This window comes from Acipenser ruthenus, chromosome 37 (assembly GCF_902713425.1).
Source record: "Acipenser ruthenus chromosome 37, fAciRut3.2 maternal haplotype, whole genome shotgun sequence".
In the NCBI taxonomy this organism is placed as follows: domain Eukaryota; kingdom Metazoa; phylum Chordata; class Actinopteri; order Acipenseriformes; family Acipenseridae; genus Acipenser; species Acipenser ruthenus.
This window is the reverse complement of record NC_081225.1, coordinates 10,908,148-10,931,471: the sequence shown is the minus strand read 5'-3', so window position 1 is coordinate 10,931,471 and position 23,324 is coordinate 10,908,148. Positions and strand designations below refer to the sequence as shown.

Sequence of the window (23,324 nt, the reverse complement as noted above, 5' to 3'; positions counted from 1 at the left end):
GAAACCCACAGAGTCAAGGGACCTGGCAGGGATACAGACACACTGCAAATGCTGCACGGTGGCTGCGTTCTGTCTCTTCCGGACTAATTGATAATAAAAGGTAAAGCGCCCTGACAGCAGCTTTGTTTTAATTGCCGCAAAGATTTCACACTTGTGTAGTTTCAGAGTCAGACAGCCTTGTCCTTCCATTTCTCCTTATGGAAGGTTTCATTCTTCCTGGTTGTTTTTGTGTTCATGACCGTGCGGTCGGGAAGCTGTGATTGACAGCTTCTTCGCTGGCGAGAGACGCTAAGGTGGAGGCGTTGAAATGAGAAGATCAGGAACACTCGGCCGCGCACGCCCCCCCTGGGAGTCCGGTCACTTCTTTTGATGTGGCATTGTCATTTCAAATTGCAGAGTCTGTCTTTTAGGACACACTGCAATAAGTTTGCAGCCCCAGAAACGATACATTATTCAACGTTATGACAGCGCCAGCCAGCCCCGTAGCTTGCTTATAAAGGCTCCTGTCTGTTTATAAAACTCCAATATACTCATCATGACCTTTCAAAATGTCTTCATTCACGTAGCCATATTCATTCAGCTCTTGAAAGAATGCTATTGAAGTGTCCTGAAGCAGAGCAATGAGATAAGCATGTGTTGGGGGAAAAAAATCCACAACCCTTTGTGTAAAAGCACAGTCCATCGCATGGCTTATAGACTGTTGAGGATCAGCCAATCAGAACTTATGTTTCAATGGCGATGGCAAAGGGAAAGCCAAGAGAGGCAACTGTGACCACAAAACAGCGACAGACAGAGGGGAAAGACAGCTAGAGAGGTTTTCCAAGTCTGAAATGTTAACGACTCAATGGATCTCTTGAGACACTGGCGTAACGATGGAATAAGGATTGAGAGCGGTGTTCATTTCCCCACTCAGGTCTTGTTACAAAGCCGTGTCTGTGAAGGCTCTGTCGCTCTGGGGTCGTGTTTAAACAAGCCCTGCTGTTCGGATCACGGCCTGGGGGCTCATATTGACGTGCCCTTTCCAAGCCACCGCTGGTTCAGTGGAATTCACGTAATTAGCTGTTTAATCAGCAGTAGAACATGGTTTTTGAAATGTAGGGATTTTCAGCTAGCGAGCAGGGGGCTGTTTGCTGCAGGCACTTATCGGGTGCTAGGTGGCTGTCTTGCGTTGTGTTTCCTGACTGGTTCTCTGTTAACTCTTCCAATCACAGCCTATTGTAGATCCCTAGTTAGCCCTGCTTCCTAACTCTCCCCTTGTCTGGGCTTGAGAACAAGCTTCCATAATTGAATTATTTAAGCAGTACAGCCCTACGGTGTGGCTACAAGGGTGGGACCACTTAGACAACTGCCAAGGTAGTGCCTGAAAATCAAGGTTTTATTGACTGGAAACTGGAAGTGTCTATTGTTAATTTAAGCATTTTGGGACATATTCAAAACGTGTATAGCAATATGCTCTGTTAACACAAGATTAACACAAAACACAACAGCGATGCAGCGTTTCAGTTGCATAGAGTACGTGATACTACAGCAAAGCCAGGGCCGCAGCACAGGGCTCTGCTCTGGTATCTGTGCTGCGGGTCAGGGTCAGGGTTTAATTGAAGCCAGTTGTCACAGATATTCTTTTATAACATATTTCTCTGTGTCTGGTGAAGTCTGCGAGCGCTGTTTACTGATAAAAGCAGGACGGCTCCATTTCTCTGCTGTCAGTGGAAATTAATTATTTTGATCAATCAGCGCTTGCAGCCCTCAAGGACGACGTCTTCAGTTGGGTTTTTTTTTTGGTATACTGAAAAAAACAAACAATCGAAGCGAACAAGCAAAATGTAGAGAATGAATCAGCGTGACAGACAGGCGGGGAGGCTGTGAGGGTGTGCGTGTGTGAGTGTGAGTGTGTGTGTGTGAGCGCGTGTGTGGGTGGTGTGTTTCTGTGTGCGTGAGTGCGCGTGTGTGTGTGTGTGTCTGTCTGTCTGTCTGTCTGTCTGTCAGCCTCACTGATACATCACCGTTACCAGCCCGCTTGGAGAAGCTTTGTTGATCGCAGCCACGCTGATGAAGTGATGATAAAGAGTCAGCTCAAAGGCAGGAGAGAGATGTTCATTATCTGAAACACATTTCTTAGCTCCACTTACCTTGCAGCTTGCCTTCTACGTTCTTTACGGCTGAAGGTGGGTCGGGGGTCATGGCTGGAGAGATGGGAAACAGGGGCTCCAGTTCAAATGTCTAAACGTCTATCATTGAGGGAATATCAGCATGAGAAGAAGTGAACGGACTGAGGCGCAATACAAAGTCGATGTAACCACCCCCCGACACACACACACACACAGACACACACACACACTGACCCCCACAGACACACACACACACTGACACACACACACAGTGCAATGTTAAACAGCAGGTAGACACACACACACACACACTGACACACACATACACACACACACACGCTGACACACACACACACACACACACACACACACACACACTGACACACACACACACACACACTGACACACACACACACACACACTGACACACACACACACACACACACACACACTGACACACACACACACACACACACACACACACACTGACACACACACACACACACACACACACACACTGACACACACACACACACTGACATACAGACACACTGACACACACACACACACACACACTGACACACACACTGACACACACACACACACACACACACACACTGACACACACACACACACACACACACACAGTGCAATGTTAAACAGCAGGTAATCGATTCGTCCACTGGAAAGGCTTAACAGGGGTAAGACGTTTAATTCAATTCTTATTCTTGAAATCCTTTCTGAGCGGATCGGAGCATCAGATTAGACTAGTGTGGTTTTATTGAGTAACATCAGTCCTGAAGAAATTGTACTGAAGCATTGCTAACACTTTCCATCAAGTGTCTCTGATTACTGTGTATTTATTACATAGTAGTTACACAATGTACTTAATGTGTACATTTTTTGCATCATATAACCCTAATCCTAACCCTAACCCTAACCCTTTCCTGATACAATTGTATAGATATTGTGCAAAACGATTCACATGTTAAGTACATTGTAACTATGCACAATAACATTGTAATGATGTGTAAGCACACATGTATTTACTATGTGACTACCATGTAAATGCACAGTAATTAGAGACACTTAATGGAAAGTCTTACCGAAACATTTTGATTAAGTTTAGAGAAAGTGAAAGTGAAAGAGGTAGTTATATCACCAATTCCAAAGATTAGCTCCCTGTACATTTGTTACAACTGCCATTAAACAGGGAAGAAATATACTCTGCCATTAAACAGGGAAGAAATGAAACCTTCACAACATGTAGATGATACAAGTTGAACCCCACGAGAGACACTGCTGTCTTGCTAGCACAGGCTGGGTTCTGATCGATCCTGGGGGGAGTGACCTTTCAGAGCAGCTCCACTCACTCCCGGCCCGAGATCTCCAGAGAACACTGTTTTCTGTTTAATTAAAATAATTCTCTCCTCGACACACTGCTGGAAAGGACAAGACTGGCAGCTGGTAGTTCGAAGTATTTAAACAATAATCTCCCAAGTTAGTTGCTGTAAGCCTTAGAGTCTGGTGTCTAAAGCTGCGGGAACGCGAAGCCACTTTTCCAGGAAACGTGGCTTGAAACCTGGTTCCAGGAGACCAAGTTTGAGGCAACGTTGCTGTATCAAACCCCCAAGTCTCCCCTGGTGTGTCATGCAGTGGCCTGAAACCTAGTGTCCTGAAACCAAGTTCCAAGCCACAAAGTGGCTTTGTGTTCCCTCAGTTTTTTGAATTTTTCTCTAAATCGCCTCTACCTGGATTTGAGCTTGTCTGCAGAATCCAAAGTACCAGGATTGAACAGCCTTCCTCATTCCATTCAAGTCACGTGGGAGCGTGACTTTTCAACTCTGGCAACCCAGAACCACTCAGAATGAGAGCCAACACCATTATAATAAAACAGCAATTCCAATGATATCTGAAGTGACTTTAGTGCCACAGCAGCACAGGGATAATGCCGATGGCATCATTATTTATCCTTTCCCACAAAGAAGTGTCTTCAGTCGAGACAAATGGAAATTGAAATCCAGTTTCCTTTCGACTGTAATTGTTTTATTTTTTTCAGCTCACGGAGAGAGGCGTTGCTTGTGAAATGCTGATGCCTCATGCCGGTGGGCTAACAAGCCAGCGGTGACGATCTTTAAAAGGCTCATTTTCTCAGGTGCCCCCCGCCCCCACCTTACACCTGCTGTGTGACGCAGTGTGGTATACATGCTGGCTGGCTCGCTGTGGTGAGACATTAAGTCATTCTCCAACAGTCTAACCAGTTAGTATTTGAATCAAGCTGTGGTAACCGCAGTAGTCTGCAATTGTGTTGCTAAGCAATAAAGACAGCTTCTTTCTCCTGAATCATGCAGTTCCTCTAGGTACTGACAGTTTTACCTACAGGTGTTGGACAAAGACGCTACAAACAGACGGGACTCAGGACGACTCCTCAATCAGGACTGCTTTGAATGTCTTCAGCAGCATATAGAAGTCCAGTTCGGACATTCAGGTCAGGCATGCAACCTGCTCTATTGTCAAACAGTACTAGAGCCTGAAGGCTCATATCTTTGCCTGGGCACGCTCCATTGAGCCTGAGATGAGACAGGAGAGGGTGACTCACAACATCATTAAGGATTCATTCACAAAACCAGAGGCTAAATATAGAAAAAATGAAAGTGTATTTGTGGAGCCCTGTTTTAATTAAAACAGAACACAAATCAGGCCAACCGTGCCAATCGTGCCTTTCAGCTCTGGAGACCCGGGTTCAAATCCAGCTCCGGCCGCCTGGACCCCAGTGGGCATTAATGTAATCTCCATTGGCTTGGCCCATTGAACTGAATGAAGAGGCCAGGGCTGGACGTGAACCACTGACCTTGTGGACCTTGTGGGCATCTTGCCATTCAACTAAGGAGCAAGCACTGTGATCTGCTGCCTGTCCAGTCAAGAGTCCCTCATTTTACATGTGCACTCAAGTCACAAGCACCAGAAACAGTGTAACTAAAGAGCCAGCTATCATCGCTATCACAGAATACATATCCCTATATATATGGATCTGTATGATCTACTTGAGAGGGACTGGCTGCTCTCCAGCTGCACAGAGAGTGAGGATGAAGAGCAGTGTGATTGCACTCCTGCAGAGAGGGGGCTGAGCTCCAGGGTTCAGTTTGAGATCAGTAATTGTACTGACGTCTCTCACTCACCCAGCGGCTGCTGCTCTCTCTGTGAAGCGGACTGGAGATGGGTTTGTGGTGAAGGGGGGGGGGGGGGATTTGACTCTTCCTGAGGCCCTGCATTAGTAATCTGAAAGGAAGGGCGGGGGAGTGCATGAAACTGTGGCAAAGTGGAGAAAACACGCATGGAGGAGCTGTGTGTGAAACGAAACATAACTGTGGGACTCCAACGCTGACCTTACACCTATTAAACTTGCATACATTGCTGAGCTCATCAGGAGAGAAGCTCAAGCGGTCATTTTTATATCTGTCCGCAGTTAAATATGCTGACGGCTTTGTTAAACACGTTGAGTATCCACGTGAGACGAACAAATAATGTATGACTTAAAAGAAAGTGGGTTGTGCTTGTCAAGGCCAATTCTGTTATTTATAAAAGACATTTCATTTGTAAAAACACCATGTTGGTCCTACCTCTGATTTACTGCAAACTAAAGCACTATATACAATGAAGAGCTATGATTATGTATTCATGTTTTAAATGAATGGTGGGTGTGTGCGGGGGTGCAGTTACTATATAGGGGCGCATTGTATTTATTATACTTTCCTGAGGGAATGTGCTGGAGGTACAGTATAATTGAATGCTATGCCAGGAGTCGACGTAAATACTTACGCTGTAGAGAGAGAGAGATAGAGAGAGAGAGCAGTGAGTCACTTCCAATTAGCCTTTCAGAACGGAGTTTCTTTGTGAGGGACACGAACGACGGGACCTTTACGTTTCAAGAGGAGAGAGGAGTGAGCTTGCATTGACTCAGGCTTCAACCCGACTGGCACAGAGTTACAGATGAGCGCAGAGCAACAAGCGGGATTCACCCTCAGCGCCCCCGCAGCTGTCTCGGAGACCTAACCCGCGCTCGTCTCTTCTTTTTCACAGCGAGAAACTTCTTTCTTGTCCTTTGTTTTCACTGCACGTTGCTGTTGTTCAGAAAGAACGAACCTTTGCTCTAATAACATCACTGTGAAGCGCCGAGGGCTTTCATTCCTCAGCGGGCTGACACAGCAAGGATCACAGGTAGGTTCATTAAATGCTTGAAGTCGCCTTTTGGAAATATGTCTTTCCAATGTGGATCATTTATATGCAAACTCTTAAAAAATATGATCTGCAATATGAGCTCTTCGTTGTGGTAATTCCACGCGTGGAAGGAGGCTGCGTTTCAGGTGGCCAGGTGAGACTGTGACCATACGGGTTCTCAGAGCTGGACTGTGGTGGTTCAAAATACTGGATGGTGGGCAGTTAGTTCATTAATAATAATATTTATTTCTAAGCAGACGCCCTTATCCAGGGCGACTTACAATTGTTACAAGATATCACATTATTTTTAAATACAATTACCCATTTATACAGTTGAGTTTTTAACTGGAGCAATCTAGGTAAAGTACCTTGCTCAAGGGTACAGCAGCAGTGTCCCCACCGGGGATTGAACCCAGAGCCCTAATCACTACTCCACACTGCTGCCCAGAAAGCAGGAATGCATTTAGAAAGCAGGAATGCATTTACAGTCATTTCATTGTAAAAAAAATCGTCAGTCTGTTTATGGCTTGTAAATAAGGTGTTCACATTCCCAGTTGCTAAAGTATATGAAGCTACTTTGTATCGATTTAGATTCGCATTCTTGTATTCTTCATGCAGCTCTGAGGGAAAGCAGCGAGACTGTCAGCTTATGACTCTTGTTTTAGTTTTTTCTTCCTTTCTCAATGAAGTTCTGTGTTGTCCGTGTGAAACTAGGGCCAGGTTAATTTATGAACTCAAAAGTGTCCCTCAATTGTTTGTTACAAGCTGTAACTTTTGAAACAGGTCTCTTTTTCTTTTCACATAAAATGAATTGCCCCTCGGTGTGATACAGTAATAATGCACGCTCGACCTCAGTGTGTTTATTTTAAGCCCAGCTGCTTTGTTTTGTGATATGGGGGTGAAACGGCACAGTGAAATGAAACCAGAGGCGACTTGGTTAGGCTGCTAATGAAAGTGCATTGGTAACAGTAAATCATTACTTCAGTTTTGAATTAGAGAGACGCCGTGTGCTAATTAGGCGAGTCAGAGGCCATTACAATCGCCGTCCAGGAATTCAGGACGCTGGAGCACTGAAATGAAATGCTGTGCTGAGAAGGGTTGCGTCCTGGGGTGAAGGGAATTTTGTTTGGCAATGTTCGTGTTGTTTATTGACTGTCATGAACGTTCGCATCCGGTCTGGGAAGCCGTTATATTATAATAAATGACATTTAGAATGACGTGCTATTACCGAAAAGCAGTACATTGGTATTGAGAATTACATAAATCCACAGTAAAACCAAACTATTATTATTATTATTATTATTATTATTATTATTATTATTATTATTATTATTATTATTATTTATACCTGAAACCATGTATATTCACATTTTAGCGTTTTTCATAGACTGTACGTTACCAAACTAAAGATTGCAGTGTAAAGTATATATCAATAATGACATGTATTTAGATATTTATGCTGTTTAGGAACAGGCAGCATTGCAAACTGAAATGCGGTTAATTCATCCTTATGACATCATTTCATTTGAATACAATGCATTTAATATGCATGTCATTCAATGTCAGAGTCCTTGCTCACTGTATATTATAGAGCGCTGCTAGCGTTTAATATGCATGTCATTCAATGTCAGAGTCCTTGCTCACTGTATATTATAGAGCGCTGCTAGCGTTTATTACGATCATTCAATCTGTTAGAATGTAGTTTTTTTTGTCGTTTTCTGAAAAAAAATCTATCTATATATTTGTATAGTTTTCTATGTTTTTGGTCATTATTATTTGCATATTTATTTTAATCGTCTTGCATAAATCTTTAGGGATGTTAGTCTCTATTCATCAGCGTGTCGGTTTATTTTTTCAAAACCCAAAGTTTGGAAAGTCTTTTCTCGTTAATCCATTAAGACGTTTCCTTTCGGAAAATAAACTCATTTGAATGAGATTTTCTCAACAAAAAAAAGCAACGGGGACGTTTAGACACAGGAAAAAACATTATAAACATTTTAATGTATACTGATCTTATACAAAGTGGACAGTCATGGCCAATTGAAAGAAACTGCATGCGCAATCTGATGAGCTGAGATAGTTCACTTTCTATCTAGCGCCGCTTGCTCCGCTTGTCTGTTTTATTGAAGAGCTTGTCCGCTCCCCTCACACATAAACACACATATCTGCCATTGCCAAGCAGTGAGGACCTCTGAACGCAGGCACGTCCCGCAGCATTCATTTAGCAGAGAGTTTTTCACAAGCGAATGCTGAGGTTTTTTTTTATTTATTCATGTATTACTATATGCAATTAATTCTGTTAACCAGGAATTCTGTCAAACTCCCACCCCCGTTTGCACTGAGCTGAAGCAGACGTCCTGGGTGTAATTGGTTTGGTCATGGGATCTGAGGACGCCCACTGACCTTCAGTTCTCCAGAGCTAATCGCTGTGATAGACATTCTAAATTGGGGGAGAAAATCAGGGCTAAAATAATTTTAAAAACCTGGGTGGATAATATCCAAAGACATGTTCCCACAATATTCTTGTATGCTTGTTCCCATTACTTTAACCAGCAGACCTCTGGGGCTTTATTGAGTTCACAGTGCTGGATCTCAGAGCCCTTCTCTATTGATTAAATACAGCTCTATTATATAGCTCTATTACTGGGTCCTCAATGCCCCCAAACAGGAGGCATTTAACCACAGTGCAGCCAGGCTTCCCTGAGAGCAGCCACACTGTAAACCGCTCACTCCAGTTTCCATTTAGATGATCTCTGTTCTTCAGGGCAGAGCCTCTCTCTATCACACACAATAATAACATGAAGGCTGCAATGAATCAGACGCAGTCCCCTCTCCCAGCTCCAGTCCTCATGAGAGCAGTGCATTATCTTATTTAAAAGCACAAAGCACATTGAAACACCTAGCATAGCACTGCCAACAGAAAAGCAGGGCCCGGGCTCTTGTATTGGGTTCAAACTAAGCTGCACTGTGAGCTGGTAGCATGTGCATTTTTTTCGGGTTGTCTGTCCATGCTTGGTGTATTGCACCACAGCCAAACCACGTTCAGCTCATTATCACAGAGATTCAGACCATGGTAGTACATCACAGCCAGCCACTGAGATAGTATTAGTGCCCGTGCAGCAGTGCTTTACAGAATGCAGTCTGCCAGGTGTTTAAATTGTTCCGCAGGACTACGTGATCCTCGCTCGGTGATATTACCACCTGGACGCCCGCTCGGGAAAGTGGATCTGTCCTCATAGAGTCATCACTTCAGTCTCCATGCACATCAGATTCAGGGATGATTTGTTATCAGTTTGCTGCAGGTTTTAAAAGTCATCTGTTATTGATCCATCTACACAGAAGCATTGTTTATGAGATGTATTAATATAGCGTTCAATCTTTTTCACACCAAAAGTAATATCAGCCATTTCTTATGGTGTGATTATCGATGTTGCAGTCCAGCCACTGTGTCTCTCTGTGAAGCAAAACAAACAAGCTACCATCGCTGCTGTACAGGAGAGATTATCAGTGTGATCATGCACACAACGGATATTAAAAACATTTAGAGGAAATACGCCCATCTGATATCTGTCCCATTGAATGTATATGTGCAGTACACAACAATTATTTTTAATCTATGGGCAACTGCAGTTACCAATAATAATTGAACAGGCTAAAAAATAGTGTTCGGAACAATAAACAGGCCAGCGCAGATTCGGTCTGTTATTGCCAAGCAGTGATTGGTCTAGCCTTGGGGAGGGGCTTCTGGGGTTAATGACATCACAATGGCAAGTTCTGAACAGAGAAGCAATCCAGCTGCAAGGCCACGGCTACTCAGAGACCATCATAATGCCACGTTCCTAACCACAGCATGACCAGCAGTGCAGTTTGAATCAGATATTGCACAGTCCAGCGGTCCTGATATGGAAGCACACTGTCTGTCTGGTGCTGATAGGGTACTGCAGTGGATTACCAGCAGCGTATACAGATTCTGCAAAGGTCTTCTTTGGGGTAATAAAACACAGGTTTCAGAATCCCACTATTTTGTGACTTTTCCAGTTGGCCGGGATGCATTGTAAATTATTCTATTCTAGCCCAGCCTCTTATTCTGTCCCCAGGCAGTAGAGATCGCAGTTGACTGCATTTTTTAAGAGCTCTTTGCTGGTTGTGTTTTTTTCCTGGAAAGCTGACAGCGTTATTTATTCGTTCATTTATTGTGTTTGTTATGAAGCTGAAAGCCATTCTCTGTGCTGTCAGTGCGAGGATTGCTGGTACATTCCCAGAGGCAGCCCAGCTCCGACATGCACAATACCATTCTACTGCCTCGGTCTTCACAGGAAATGGGGCTACGTTGTTGAATACAAAGTGTGTCATTACTGTTTGGGATAAACAGGGTAAACAACCCCATTGTATCAGAAAGCATTTCATCCAGATCTTCAAACACACTCAATCAATAATGATCAATCAATCAGACACAAGCAAGCTTCGGAAAATCGTCCGCTTTCACACACTAGCATGTGAGGAGTGGACGAGCCTACACCGAGGGAATCAGAGCACAGTGTTTGAAATTTAGCCTGTAAGTCAAGTAAACACACACGCACGTTTCAGCCATTCCTCCTTCTCACCCGTCACATTGATCACAGCCTGTCAGCGACAAGCAGAAGGAATGTTTTCAGATCAGATGGGTTTTTTTTCGAGTGTTCAATGACCCTGTTTGCCCTGTATTTGTTACAAGCAGGTATTTCAAATATTGTGAATTTGCGAATGCTGATGGTGGCAAAGCCACTCGAAATGTGTTATTTATATTCCTTGGCTGGGGTATGCATAAGTATTGGGACTGCTGCAGAATACATGCAGAATATGACCCCACTAAGACCCCATTGCTTGCTCATCCTGGTATCCCTGAACAGCATCCCATCTTCAAATAAAATCAAACAGTCCCACAAATGAAGTGCTACCTTGCAAATGAAACATGTACTAAGAATACACCGCTTCTGAATGGACATTCATTCTTAAATTCGTTTTTTGCAACGGAGAGTGACTGCTAAGACTAAGAGCATATCAAATGTCCCAGTCCAGAACGTTCTGGGATCATGCCTTCATCAAGGCATCAGCCGAAGCATTTGTCTGCTTGACCTGGTTTCGTATCAGTTTTACCTTAATAGTTTACAATTGAGTGTTTGAAATGATGGATGACTCTCCCAGAGGGAATATTAAAGCAGCAGGTTTATAATTCAGACAGCATTGTCCCTCTCTCAGTGTCTGTATGCAGTACGTGTGGCCTGCAGCATATTGCCCTTCACCCCCCCAGGTCTCTCCTAGCAGAATAACAAACAGCGTGCTGAGCTGAACTGAGTTCTACCAGGGGACTGCAAACTAGTGAGGAGGCATCTGTCTCGACATTTAAAGATTCATTTATTTTACTGGGATAAACCCCTGACACTTAAAAAAATGCTCTTTTTTTTGAAGAACTGCACAGCTTAGCCAAGCATGGATGTAAAGTAAATCTGTAATAAAGCATGACTGTGTAACGGGGTATGGAGAAAGCGAACACACTTATGGCAAAAGCATGGGCAAGCACAGCCAGGCGCGATAAAGACAGGCTGAATTATGTCCAACTTAATCATGCTTAAAAGAAAACATGATTATTATGATACTGAAATTAAATATGCTTTCGGGAGATTTTATTTTAAGTAAAAAAAAATGTATTTCTAAATTTAGCACTCATTGAGGGACAGGGATGAAGGTTTAAAATAGAAATGCTTCTGTGGATCTGTAATGTCTGTTACAAAGTTAATGTTTGTTACTATTCTAGCAATCCTCAACCTTGACATTGTGAATCCCACTTTTTTTATTTTTGTATTTTCTTCTTATATTTCAGAACAGGCTGGACTGTTTCTGTCAAACAGCTGGACTGGAGAAATCAATCGTTTTTGCAGTTTTGCAAAGCCCTGCAGTTCCCACAGTAAAAAACCCTTTGCGTGTCACAAGATGCACTCAACATGCCCTTTCCGCTATAACTATTTGCCACAAGACCCTGCCAAGCTTTTTTTATGATGGAACATGCTTAAATTTACTCTACGCAAGAAAAACAAACAAAAAATATCTTGGAGATTTGAAGCAGCCCATTGAAAAAACCGACTGGAGAACAGAGATTACGACCACTTTCTACGTTAAACCTCGTGTGAATTTTAAAAAAAATACCTCCCCCATATTCCTGCGGTTCTCCGGGTCTCTGCGGAGCGATGGTCCTGCTTTTGGAAACCGCTCCGCCCGGGATCTTCTCCAACTGTTCCAACTGCACTCAGACTGCGGGCGCGGGGGTGGACCTCACAAAGGCGCTGACCCTGGGGCTGATTCTGGGGGTCTTCATCGTGTTCGGGATCCTGGGAAACATCCTGGTCATCCTCTCCGTGGTCTGCCACCGGCACCTGCAGACGGTCACACACTACTTCATCGTGAACCTGGCGGTGGCCGACCTGCTGCTCAGCTCCGTCGTGCTGCCCTTCTCTGCCACCTTCGAGATCCTGGGCCGCTGGGTCTTCGGCAGGATCTTCTGCAACATCTGGGCAGCTGTGGACGTGCTGTGCTGCACCGCCTCCATCATGAGCCTATGCGTGATCTCCGTGGACCGCTATGTGGGGGTCAGCTACCCGCTGCGCTACCCCGCCATCATGACGGAGCGCCGCGGGCTCCTGGTGCTGCTGGGGCTCTGGGCTCTGTCCATCACCATCTCCATCGGGCCCCTCTTCGGATGGAAGGAGCCGGCACCGGAGGACGAGAGCGTGTGCAAGATCACGGAGGAGCCCGGCTACGCCATCTTCTCTGCGTTCGGCTCCTTCTACGTGCCGCTCACCGTCATCCTGGTGATGTACTGCCGGGTGTACGTGGTGGCCAAGCGGGAGACACGCGTGCTGAGGTCCGGGGTGAAGAGAGAGAGAGCAGGCTGCGCGGTGGAGGAGGTGACCCTGCGCATCCACCGGGGGAACACCGTCACCCCTCCCAGCGACGAGGCCCTGAAGAGCCGCACACACTTCTCCATCCGTCTGCTCAAGTTCTCGCGCCAGAAGAAGGCCGCCAAGACCCTGGGCATCGTGGTGGGCTGCTTCATCCTCTGCTGGCTGCCTTTCTTCATCGTGCTGCCCATCGGTGAGTCCTTCCCTTGCTTTTGTTGATTTGATTCATTCATTTTTATTTAAGACACCCGATGATGTATTGTGCCCCCAGTTTTGAATTCCACCTCACCGCTTCCACCAACTTAGCAACTCATCAGGTGACCTCCGCTTCGGCTGTCGAGCCAATCACACAAGCCCTTTAAGAGAGCTCAGCTTGACTTGTCTCCGTCTGTCCAGTAGGGGTCACTTTGATGCGATGAGGCAAACCAACCCCAGAGGATTTTTATGCAGAGACAGTGCAGCGCACCATATTGGTCCCCAACCAAGATCAATGGCTCAGTGCTACCATTGCACCAGTGTCTATCAGTGCTACCACTGCGCCAGTCTCCACACACTTTCAATCACTGCTCATCAACCTAATTGAGAGCAATTGTTTTTTTTAGATTTTTAAGAACAATGGTCTCCTCTGAGAATGTGTTGCTGTTTTGCTGAGACCTTTACTAGCAATGCAATGGTAGCACTACAGTCCTGCACTAAGGGGGTAGCACAAGGGGTGAAGCAGCCACTGGCAGAATGGTGCCACAGTGGTATCAGGGTGGTATGAACACACGAGACAGTGCTGTATATGGAGGTGCAGTAGAACACACAGTGGAGCTGTGATAGGAGTCCCAGTGTAGCCTGTGCTCCCTCACTAACCACAAGCACAGAAGGAATGCCTGAACTTTACACCACATCTGCATACAGCTGCTCCCCGTCACCGGTGTTATTAATAACACCAGACAAAGTGATGCTACAGTGAAGCACAGTCAGCAGTTACATACAGTGTCTGCATTGCCATTGTAGTGCCCCCGTCTGTCTGCATTGCCATTGCAGTGTCCCTGCCTGTCAGTGTTTGAGAAGTTTGACTGCATTGATTCACAGCCAGGGAACGCTGACCAGCCAGCATGCTGACAAGCCGATGAGTTTGAGCCAGCGTGTACACGCCAACTCGGACAACTTTTTTTTTCAAGCCAAACTCCTTCAACCAAGAGCTCAAAACAAACAAAAAAGGCTGCGTTGTTTGCCATTGGTTCACGCCAACATTCCTCCCCCTTGTAAGTGGATGTTTGACAGAGCTGTGTTTGAAATCCGGATAAATTAAATAAACACTCGGGGGGGGGGGGGTAGATTCAATGATTAGATACTGTGCTGGGTTATGATCAACGTTATTGCCCTGTTTAATGGTAACATAAATCAAACTTCCTTTCATAGCACCTCACTGAAAAAAACGACTGGTTGTATTATCCAGTATACTGCTGCAGTACAAGGAAACAACGCGGGCCGTCTCATTTTTGATCATATCATCCCTCTGACGCAGTTGAAAACGGCTGTTAGGAAAAGCAACCAAACTGGCCGTTCAATGCAGAAAGTGATCACTTTTAGAAACACTGAAATTAACGTCATCAATGTAATGACAAACGTTCTGTCTAGAAGTCTTTCTCTTCGGTAGACATTGAGAACGACGTCCAGTAAAACATTTGTCATTGAATTTGGTACATTCCTTTTAGTGTTCCTAAACTGAGCTCTACTGAGATGAGAATGAGAATAAATGATCAGCTGGTTCCCAGGGTTGAGGATAAATGCAGTTGCTTTTTCCTTTCTGAATTCAGTCACGCACACACACACACGCACACACGTGTCCCACAGTGAGCGAGCAAGTGAGAGCATTCTACCTCAGTCACGTTCACACTGTACCACAGATCATTAGCTTTATTTATTATCATTCATGCGCTCCCACCACACACGGCTCCAGTCTCCATAAATCAGAGAGAGAGAGAGAGAGAGAGGGGGAAGGAGAGAGAGAGAAAGAGAGACATACACACACACACACACACAGACATTGGTGACTCGACCCTGACATGCATCACAACGAGAGCGGAACAATCACTCAGATGCCAACGTCAAAACATCCAGTGAGTGAGATTGGAGCAGATTAGGAGTGATATTAGAGCATATTAGGAGTGAGATTGGGGAAGATTAGAACTGAGATTGGGAAATTAAATTGCATTGCGATTTCCTTCCTTTTGGGACTGAGACAGTTAAAAAAAAGTTCTTAATAATTATTAAGACCTGGCCTGCCTGCTCACTAACTACACCTTGCCCCAGACCATCCTTTACCTGAATGTTACTCTGGAAACGAGGCTGTTCAAGTCAATTCAACTCAGACGTATTGACAGTCATATCATGCTGCAGAATACAACACAGCTCAAAGCCAAGTCAAACATCCATTGACCAGAGACTCAGAGCGGGAGAGCCAGCGATGTGAAAGGGCCAGGGGGGTATGAATTCGGTTCATTGTGGGTTCATCTTGCTGTCTCTCCTCTTGTTTTCTTTATTGTACGCATGTTTGTTTCGTTTATCATTTCCAGGGTCTATTTTCCCTGCTTACCGGCCCTCGGAGACCGTCTTCAAGATCACGTTCTGGCTCGGATACTTCAACAGCTGCATCAACCCCATCATCTACCCCTGCTCCAGCCAGGAGTTCAAGAAGGCCTTCCAGAACGTGCTGAACGGGGGCCCGGGCCCCAAAACGCCCCCACTGGGGCTCCCAGAGGGGCACAGGGACCCGGGGCTCAGCCCCTCCAGGCCGGTGTCCTGCCAGCTGTCCCTGGGAGGGGGCAGTGCGGAGTGGAAGGGGTTCCCGGGGCTGGGGGTGGGGGGTCGTGCGTGCTGCGGGGCCACGACGGCCCGTGTGCGCAGTAAGAGTCTGCTGCGGGCTTGCTGCTGCGTTGCCACGGAAACCACACCCCAGCCAATCAGGCCGAGCCCCCTGCCTGTCATCAAGGTGCACATGCTCTCTCTGTGCGAGAATGGGGAGGCTGTGTAACCACGGCGACCAGGGATCCTGCTCCCAGCCCTGACTCAGCGCACTCTGAACTCCTAAACTAAACAAGAACCAGGATTCAAGTGTTAGGAATTGGAAACTGTTGGGAGGGGAAAATATTTCTCCAAAATCCTGGAACAAAGAAAGAACTGGAGTCCTTCCCAGAGCCGCTTCTCAATGGGACTTGTGACTGTGCTCATCAGACCTCTGGTGTTACTCAATCAAAACTGAGGGGTAAAGAAAGCATTTCAGGAGTCTGCAGTTCACAGAATACTGCTGGACAGGACTCTCTTGTAAATGAGTATTTCTGTACAGCACTAGCCCCGGTCTTCTCCAGAGTGGGCGTGTCTAATCCCTCTCCTAACTCCTCCCACTGCTAGCTGAGCTCACAGTTCTGACTAATTGATCCTCTGTCCTCCATGTGTTCTAGAATCCCTGTTATGATGTCACTGCTTTGCACAAGGGAATGGGAAGCACAGCATTGAAGCCCAGACAGACAGAACTATGAGCAACACCAAATGCCTTCCTTTATAAAAGTGTCCCTAAATAAAAGCATTGCACATTACTGTAGTAAAGCATGGTAAAGATAGATACAGCAATGTAAAGCCCAGTGAGGTATGGCAAAGCATATTACATAAACATGGCAAACCATGGTAAATGATGGTAAAGACTAACCAGTGTGCAAATTTACTGTGGTAACTGATTTTAAAGTGTTATCTTGAAGCCTATGCAAAGACAAATCCAGATCTTATCAGAGGAATACGAACATGTCTAACTGCAGAACCAGCTGAGCTGCAGGGAGGCAGGCGGGTGCAGGTTCTTTTTTTGAGTCGGTATTCTATTACTCTCTTGCCTCTAAGAGCCCTGAGACTGTGATTGTGCAGTAATTCATGTTTTATTGTGACACGCACCGGCAGTTTGAATATTCGCACAGACAATACAACTAAAAGCCAATGCTAAACGAAAAACACTTTGATTAAAATAAATCCTGTGGAAGGACGCAAAGCTAAGACATGAATGTAAAAATCTGACCTTGGCATCCTTGGCAGTTTGATCAGGATGGGGGCTGGGATGTGGATATGGATGTGTGGCGTGTGCACACAGCTCTCTGAATGTCTTGTTTGATGTTAAATTCTACTTCTCTATGTTGATTTTGGCCGTGCCATTTCAACAGCTGCTCTTCCATAATTACAGAGCGAGTCTTCACATTATAAATCACTTACCGTATGAGAGATCAGCCAATCACTGGAAAGGATTCCAGTACATCTGCTCTTGTGTATCAATGTCATCCCATGCAGGGAACATATGCCACCATCCTGAAGCTTAAAAAACAATAGCAGAGTACAGTCTTTGTATTTCTGATTCCATGTATGTTGATCAGCCTTGCTTTGTGTTCCTCTCGTTCAAATTGCACGAGATGACATCTCTTTTAACTGTAAGTCACGTCCTGCACACGATGAAAAATTACCTGTCAAAATGGCTGGGATTCGAAAATGAATCCAATCTTTTCCTTTTCATAATCCAACTGGATTCAAAACTAATGCCCAAAGGATTCTTTTTCTCATGGATTGGGAATGTTTCACGTAGCAAATATGTGACTTTATCTGTCTCCCCTTCAGGCCCTGACTTCACAAATGTGGATTTCAAATTCTGTGTTCAATAAATCAAATGACTCTTGAGTATAATGTTAAAAGAGAAGTTTAAAATCAATTTATTTAGCTTATATATTTTGATAATGTTTCAGAAAACGTCGGGACTGAAGCGGATAGATGTTTTCATCTTAAAAGGAACAGTTTGTTTAATTTTATAATATAAAATAAAATATATATGTGCAGTATGTGCGGTAAGGGCTGTTCCTGCACCCCCAGTTACCGCTCCCAGTGCTCCCAGTCTGGGATAGCAGCTGTCAGAGTGACACTCCCAGTGATCTGAGGGACATCAGGCAATGGTTTCCAGTTTAAATGTTGTACTTCCTGTGTGTTTTGATGTCATGTGTTGGAGTAAAACAAGAAGATATTTTAAGAGCCCGAGTCTGTGTCCTACTTAAACGTTTTAACAGGCAGGGACAATATAATAAAGTGCAGACCTGGATGATGCCTGTCACACAATGAAACCTCTGCTCAAGCTTTGGAAAGGCAAAAAATAAACTATAAAGAAACAGAATTCAAAGAAAACGCTGAAAATTCACTAAAGTGCAGCCAACCTGTGTGTAAGTGAACAGAGAAACTGGGCAGCAATCCCAGCCTGCTGACATTACCTCCATCAGACTCCATGTCTTATTCATAGAGTCGCGTTTGTCATTCCAGAGACCTATAGATAGTCTGTGGGATAAACACAAAGCATGTCGCTCCAGTCATTATCTCTGAAAGACGCTGCTCTCTATTCTACGCCCATGCAAAGATCATGAAGGAGCTAATTGATAAAGTGCTCTCTCATTCCATCTCATTAGTCAGAGCACAAAAACACACTGATGCACACTGATACAAAATTCAACATATTATACCTGCATTCTCATGATTTTAAAAGCTTTGATTAATCACTCCTTAATCTCTTGCAAGATTCGTTTCACAAACAGTAAAATGGTAACTATAGAACTCTTGTTCTGAAATGTTGCCGGTGTGTGATGTGAGTCAGCTGGCACAGCCCTGGCAGAGGTCCAGCACTCAGGAATTAACTTTGAGGGGTCACTTTGTGCTGCCTGAATCGATGGCTGATCAGATTGGTGGCGCGGTACCAGCAGAGATACGGTCTTAATTAGTTGTCATTCTCTGTGGCCGCTGAGATTTGTCTTCAATGCTACAACTCTTATCAGGACGTGCTATCCTTGTGAGCTTTTTCTTTATCTGTTTCTAATCCCTGAAGAAACCCCAGCTAGCAGGACCATCAGCAGACCACAGCAGTACCGGCCATGGCATCACAATGCATTGAGAGCAGATACTGCACAGTGCAGCGGTCCTGATACGGCAGCACACTGTCTGTCTGCTGCTGATAGGGGACTGCAGTGGATTACCAGCAGTGTGGATCGTGAGCTCACAGTATAGGATCTGTATTCTAGTTTGGACTGAGGCATGATTCATGGTCACTGCAGCTTTAAAAAAACATCAAAAAGAATCTCTATTAGTAATATCTATTAAAACATGTTCATGTTTATTTCATTGGTCTGATGTAAGCACACACATCTCTGTGACAGTCACCACATCTGATTTTAATATCTTCTCCCTGTATGTCCTTGCTGAAATCCTGCACTCTGGATAATGAGCGCAGGGTTAACTCTACAGGCTTCATTTCTGATTATATTTCTGTTAGAGGCTGGGGGGATGAATGAAATCAAATCCACAATGACGACTCAGTTCTTTGGAAGAAAGTGCCCTCAAACTACCCTTTGTAAAAGTGCACCGCGGGATCCAATTCTAAAAGCACAGTGTAGTAAAGCACAGAGAAGATAATGAACCAGCCTCCTTCTCAAAGCACAGAGCAGATAATGAACCAGCCCCCTTCTCAAAGCACAGAGCAGATCATGAACCAGCCCCCTTCTCAAAGCACAGAGCAGATCATGAACCAGCCCCCTTCTCAAAGCACAGTGAAGATAATGAACCAGCCCCTTCTCAAAGCACAGTGAAGATAATGAACCAGCCCCTTCTCAAAGCACAGTGAAGATAATGAACCAGCCCCTTCTCAAAGCACAGTGAAGATAATGAACCAGCCCCTTCTCAAAGCACAGTGAAGATAATGAACCAGCCCCTTCTCAAAGTTCACTGCTTTGGTATCCCCTGGTAAAAGCACACTCAGTGTAATAAAGCACAGAGAAGACCATAAAGATATTTTTTTCTTCACTATGCTACGTAAAAAAAATAACTTCCATTTAAAAATAAATAAATAAATAAAAAATAAAGTCAACCATAAAGAGGTTCTCATCAGGATGTAATAACAATCGCACAGGACCTGAAAGGTTTGAATAATGAATATAAAAATAAGTCAATTAGTCAAAGCACCCCAAAACATCCACAGAGGCTAGGAGTGTACGATCGCACTTCGATGAAGAACGAAACGTACCCGAAAAATGAGCCCCCCAAGCTGATGGAAATGCTTCTTAGCGAAGGCTGTCTGGAATTATTTTGTCAGCACAACACAGAGGCAGGATGTCTTGAGATGTCATTTTGACGACTTCAATGAGGTCAGGCCAGCTAGCCCGGTCTCCTCTCTCCCAGTTACTAAGAAACTCTTCCCTCAGCTAAAGGCCATTGAACCTAATTTACTAAAACAACAGCCAGGGATTTCCCACGGGATAAAACTCGATACTCAATCTTCTGGATTTACACAATAAACACTTTCAAACAAAATGAATTAAAACCAGCCCTTCTCACCAGGGGCCTGGGCAGGAAAGCTGCCCCCCAGACAGTAACTCGACCCTCGGTAGCTCACAAAGGTTAATCCCAGGATGCCCCTCTGTGCTAGGCCGAAACTCTGTTTCTGAGGGAAAATTTCCAGGACTGCACTCTGATAGCTAGGTTGTTGTGTTTTTTTTTTTTTTGTTTTTTTTTAATAAATCATTCTGCAAAGTATGTTTAAGGGTATTTATAGAGTTAGACTGTCATCGGAGATGTGGAGATGCAGAGGTTCGGTTTCGTCAACTGGAATGCTGGTCGAGTGGATGAGTGATTAATCTGACCTACATTCCTTTCGTTGTTTCCATTAAAGCTGAAACAAGTTCTGCAGTAAATAATGTAGGCAAGATTCACATCATTTTTTTTTTAGAATTCTACTGCTTTAAACATTTTGCTTATATATATATATATATATATATATATATATATATATATATATATATATATATATATATATATATATATAGCTTTGTAAGGGTCACTTTGCAGCAGATTGTTATGCTAGCCCTGTCCCACCCTGAGACAAATGCTTCCTGTGCAGAGAGATCCTGGAGCCCTTCTCTGTGCATCAAACTTGAGAGGTGACTTCAGCGAACTGCCCGTTGATTTTTCAGTACATGGCTCCCCCTGCTGGTTTTCCGGTGCACCTGACGGCAGTAAACACTTGGCAACTTTCCAAAGAGTTTCTGTTTCCCAGAACAGTAAAATGAAGATGTTCTGTTTCTGCTCCTGCTTCTGCCCACGATTCCAGCTGACTACGAACCAGACACGAGTGAAAAATAAAGTGTGCAGCTGTAGATTGTGTCCTTTAGCTTGATTCTCACCATAGCGCCTGTCTGGGTAGCTGAGCGGACTGGTTCAGAACGTATTACGCAGACTGAGCGCTTCGTGTATACAGGGTGTCAGGCATCAGAGACATCATTATAATATCGGTCGTCTCTCTGTTTCCTTCTGGTGTGAAACGACTTTCAGCAAAGAGGAGCGATTTCAGATCATTATCATGCGTGTGTGCAGATAGTCAACGGGTTTGTGGCGCCCGGTTTAACAGAGAGACTCCTAAACATCGTCATGTCTGCTATTGCCTGTGATGATGGCTGTTTTTAATAGGAACCGATTTAGCTAAGATTTGGTATCAGCAGGACTCTCTCCTCTTTAGCTGAGTCCGTCATTAATCAACGTGAATAGGTGTTGCTTCCACGGCTGATACATTCCTGTAAATAGTGTCTCAGTGGTCCATACTGCCATCTGCTGGCAGCGTGCGGCGCAACACTGCAGCAAGCGCGGCACAGATCAAGTCGGTAAAGAGCGAGTGCTGTTCATTGTAGTAATAATAAATACATGGGGTGAAATTATCAAATCAATTGCAATTAGCCATTTATACCGACACCAATCACAATTCTAAAAACAATATGAAACGACTTGATAAGTATTGCAGGTTCCGATTCTGGAATGCACGAAACGTGTTACGTGTTTGAGGCTTGTGATTCCGAACCCCCCGGACAATCTGCTCCTGTTTTTAACGCCTCTGTGGGGTTCCGCTGCTTTCAGAATGGACTGCAGTGAACTGGGGTGGACTGTGTGCCGTGTGCTTTAGCACAGGTTACTGTGAGGATTAACATTGAGGGTATATATGCGGGTGTATGTCTCTTATAATATACTTTACCATGATACGAATGCCGCATTTGCATACCTAAACGACACCAAGTCTTAAATACCACTTCTACAAATGGTCATCGACTTTTCGTTCGGTTTTTCAATTTGTGAAAAGTAATCATTTAATATATTTGCTATTTTTTTTTCTCTTCGTCTATGATTTTGCCATTTGTATCTCTTAGACATTTTACCTCCTCTTTGAATGTTCTCTTGCTGTTATAATATTGGAAACACTTTTTGGAATTGGTTTTAGCCCCCTGGCAATGCTCATTTCTATCTCTCTCTTGGCCTTTCTAACTTCCTTTTTGACTTGTGTTTGCAGTTCCGAGTACTCTTTCTGTGTACCTGGTTCTTGGTCCCTTTTAAACGCTCTGTACGGTGCCTTTAAGGAGTCAATGTAACACGAGATGACTTTAATCTTCAAAGAAATTAACAAAATAAGGCGCTTTTTTATTCACTTTTGATTTATTTTTAATTAATTAGCCATCAACTGATTTCTTTCTGGCGAGATACAAGCACCCTCAAAACCTTTAGGCTACGAACATATGCCATCAACATTTTCACTTTTACAATTGAAAATAAAAACGTTTTAAAAACACACACCAAGGACTCCCGTTCTGCACTTAGCTTACATCACACACTAGCATGAAATACAGGAGCCAGTCTCAGCGAGGCCGGGAGGACAGATACCCGTCTCAGAGCTGTGAGGGAGGGGCGGGTTACAGAGAACCGTTCAGTCTGCGCGGAAAGGGGCGAGCAAACTACAAAAACAGAGATGGGACAGGGAAGTGTCTGCGTCACCTGACTCAATGGGGCTTTTGAATTAATATTACATACCCATAAATGCTGGGTTCAGTATTTGGCACGGATATAACTTTTCAGTGAAAGGGTTAACACAAACTCAGCAGTTCGAGGATGGTGTAGGGGAGGTACAGTAATGGAGAGACCAGCTTTATTAGCCAATATCACTCCCCTCATTCATCTGCTAATCTGGCAATAGAAA

At 44.4% G+C, this 23,324-nt stretch overlaps 1 protein-coding gene across 1 annotated transcript; it reads left to right on the top strand.

Moving 5' to 3' along the window:
* The first annotated feature begins 5,856 nt into the window (after nt 1-5,856).
* On the top strand, nt 5,857-16,286 carry LOC117966103 (alpha-1A adrenergic receptor-like). Its single transcript, XM_034911527.2, has 3 exons — nt 5,857-6,326; nt 12,187-13,454; nt 15,829-16,286. The coding sequence occupies exons 2-3, from the start codon at nt 12,551-12,553 to the stop codon at nt 16,284-16,286; spliced, it is 1,362 nt and encodes a 453-aa protein (XP_034767418.1). The 5' UTR covers nt 5,857-6,326; nt 12,187-12,550.
* Nucleotides 16,287-23,324: the final 7,038 nt, after the last annotated feature.

What these genes read in the sequence shown, in the direction of transcription:
- LOC117966103 (XM_034911527.2), top strand. Translation starts at nt 12,551, where the DNA reads ATGGTCCTGCTTTTGGAAACCGCTCCGCCCGGGATCTTCTCCAACTGT. An exon ending in CTTCATCGTGCTGCCCATCG is followed by an intron (nt 13,455 to 15,828) that starts GTGAGTCCTTCC and finishes TATCATTTCCAG; the next exon opens with GGTCTATTTTCCCTGCTTAC.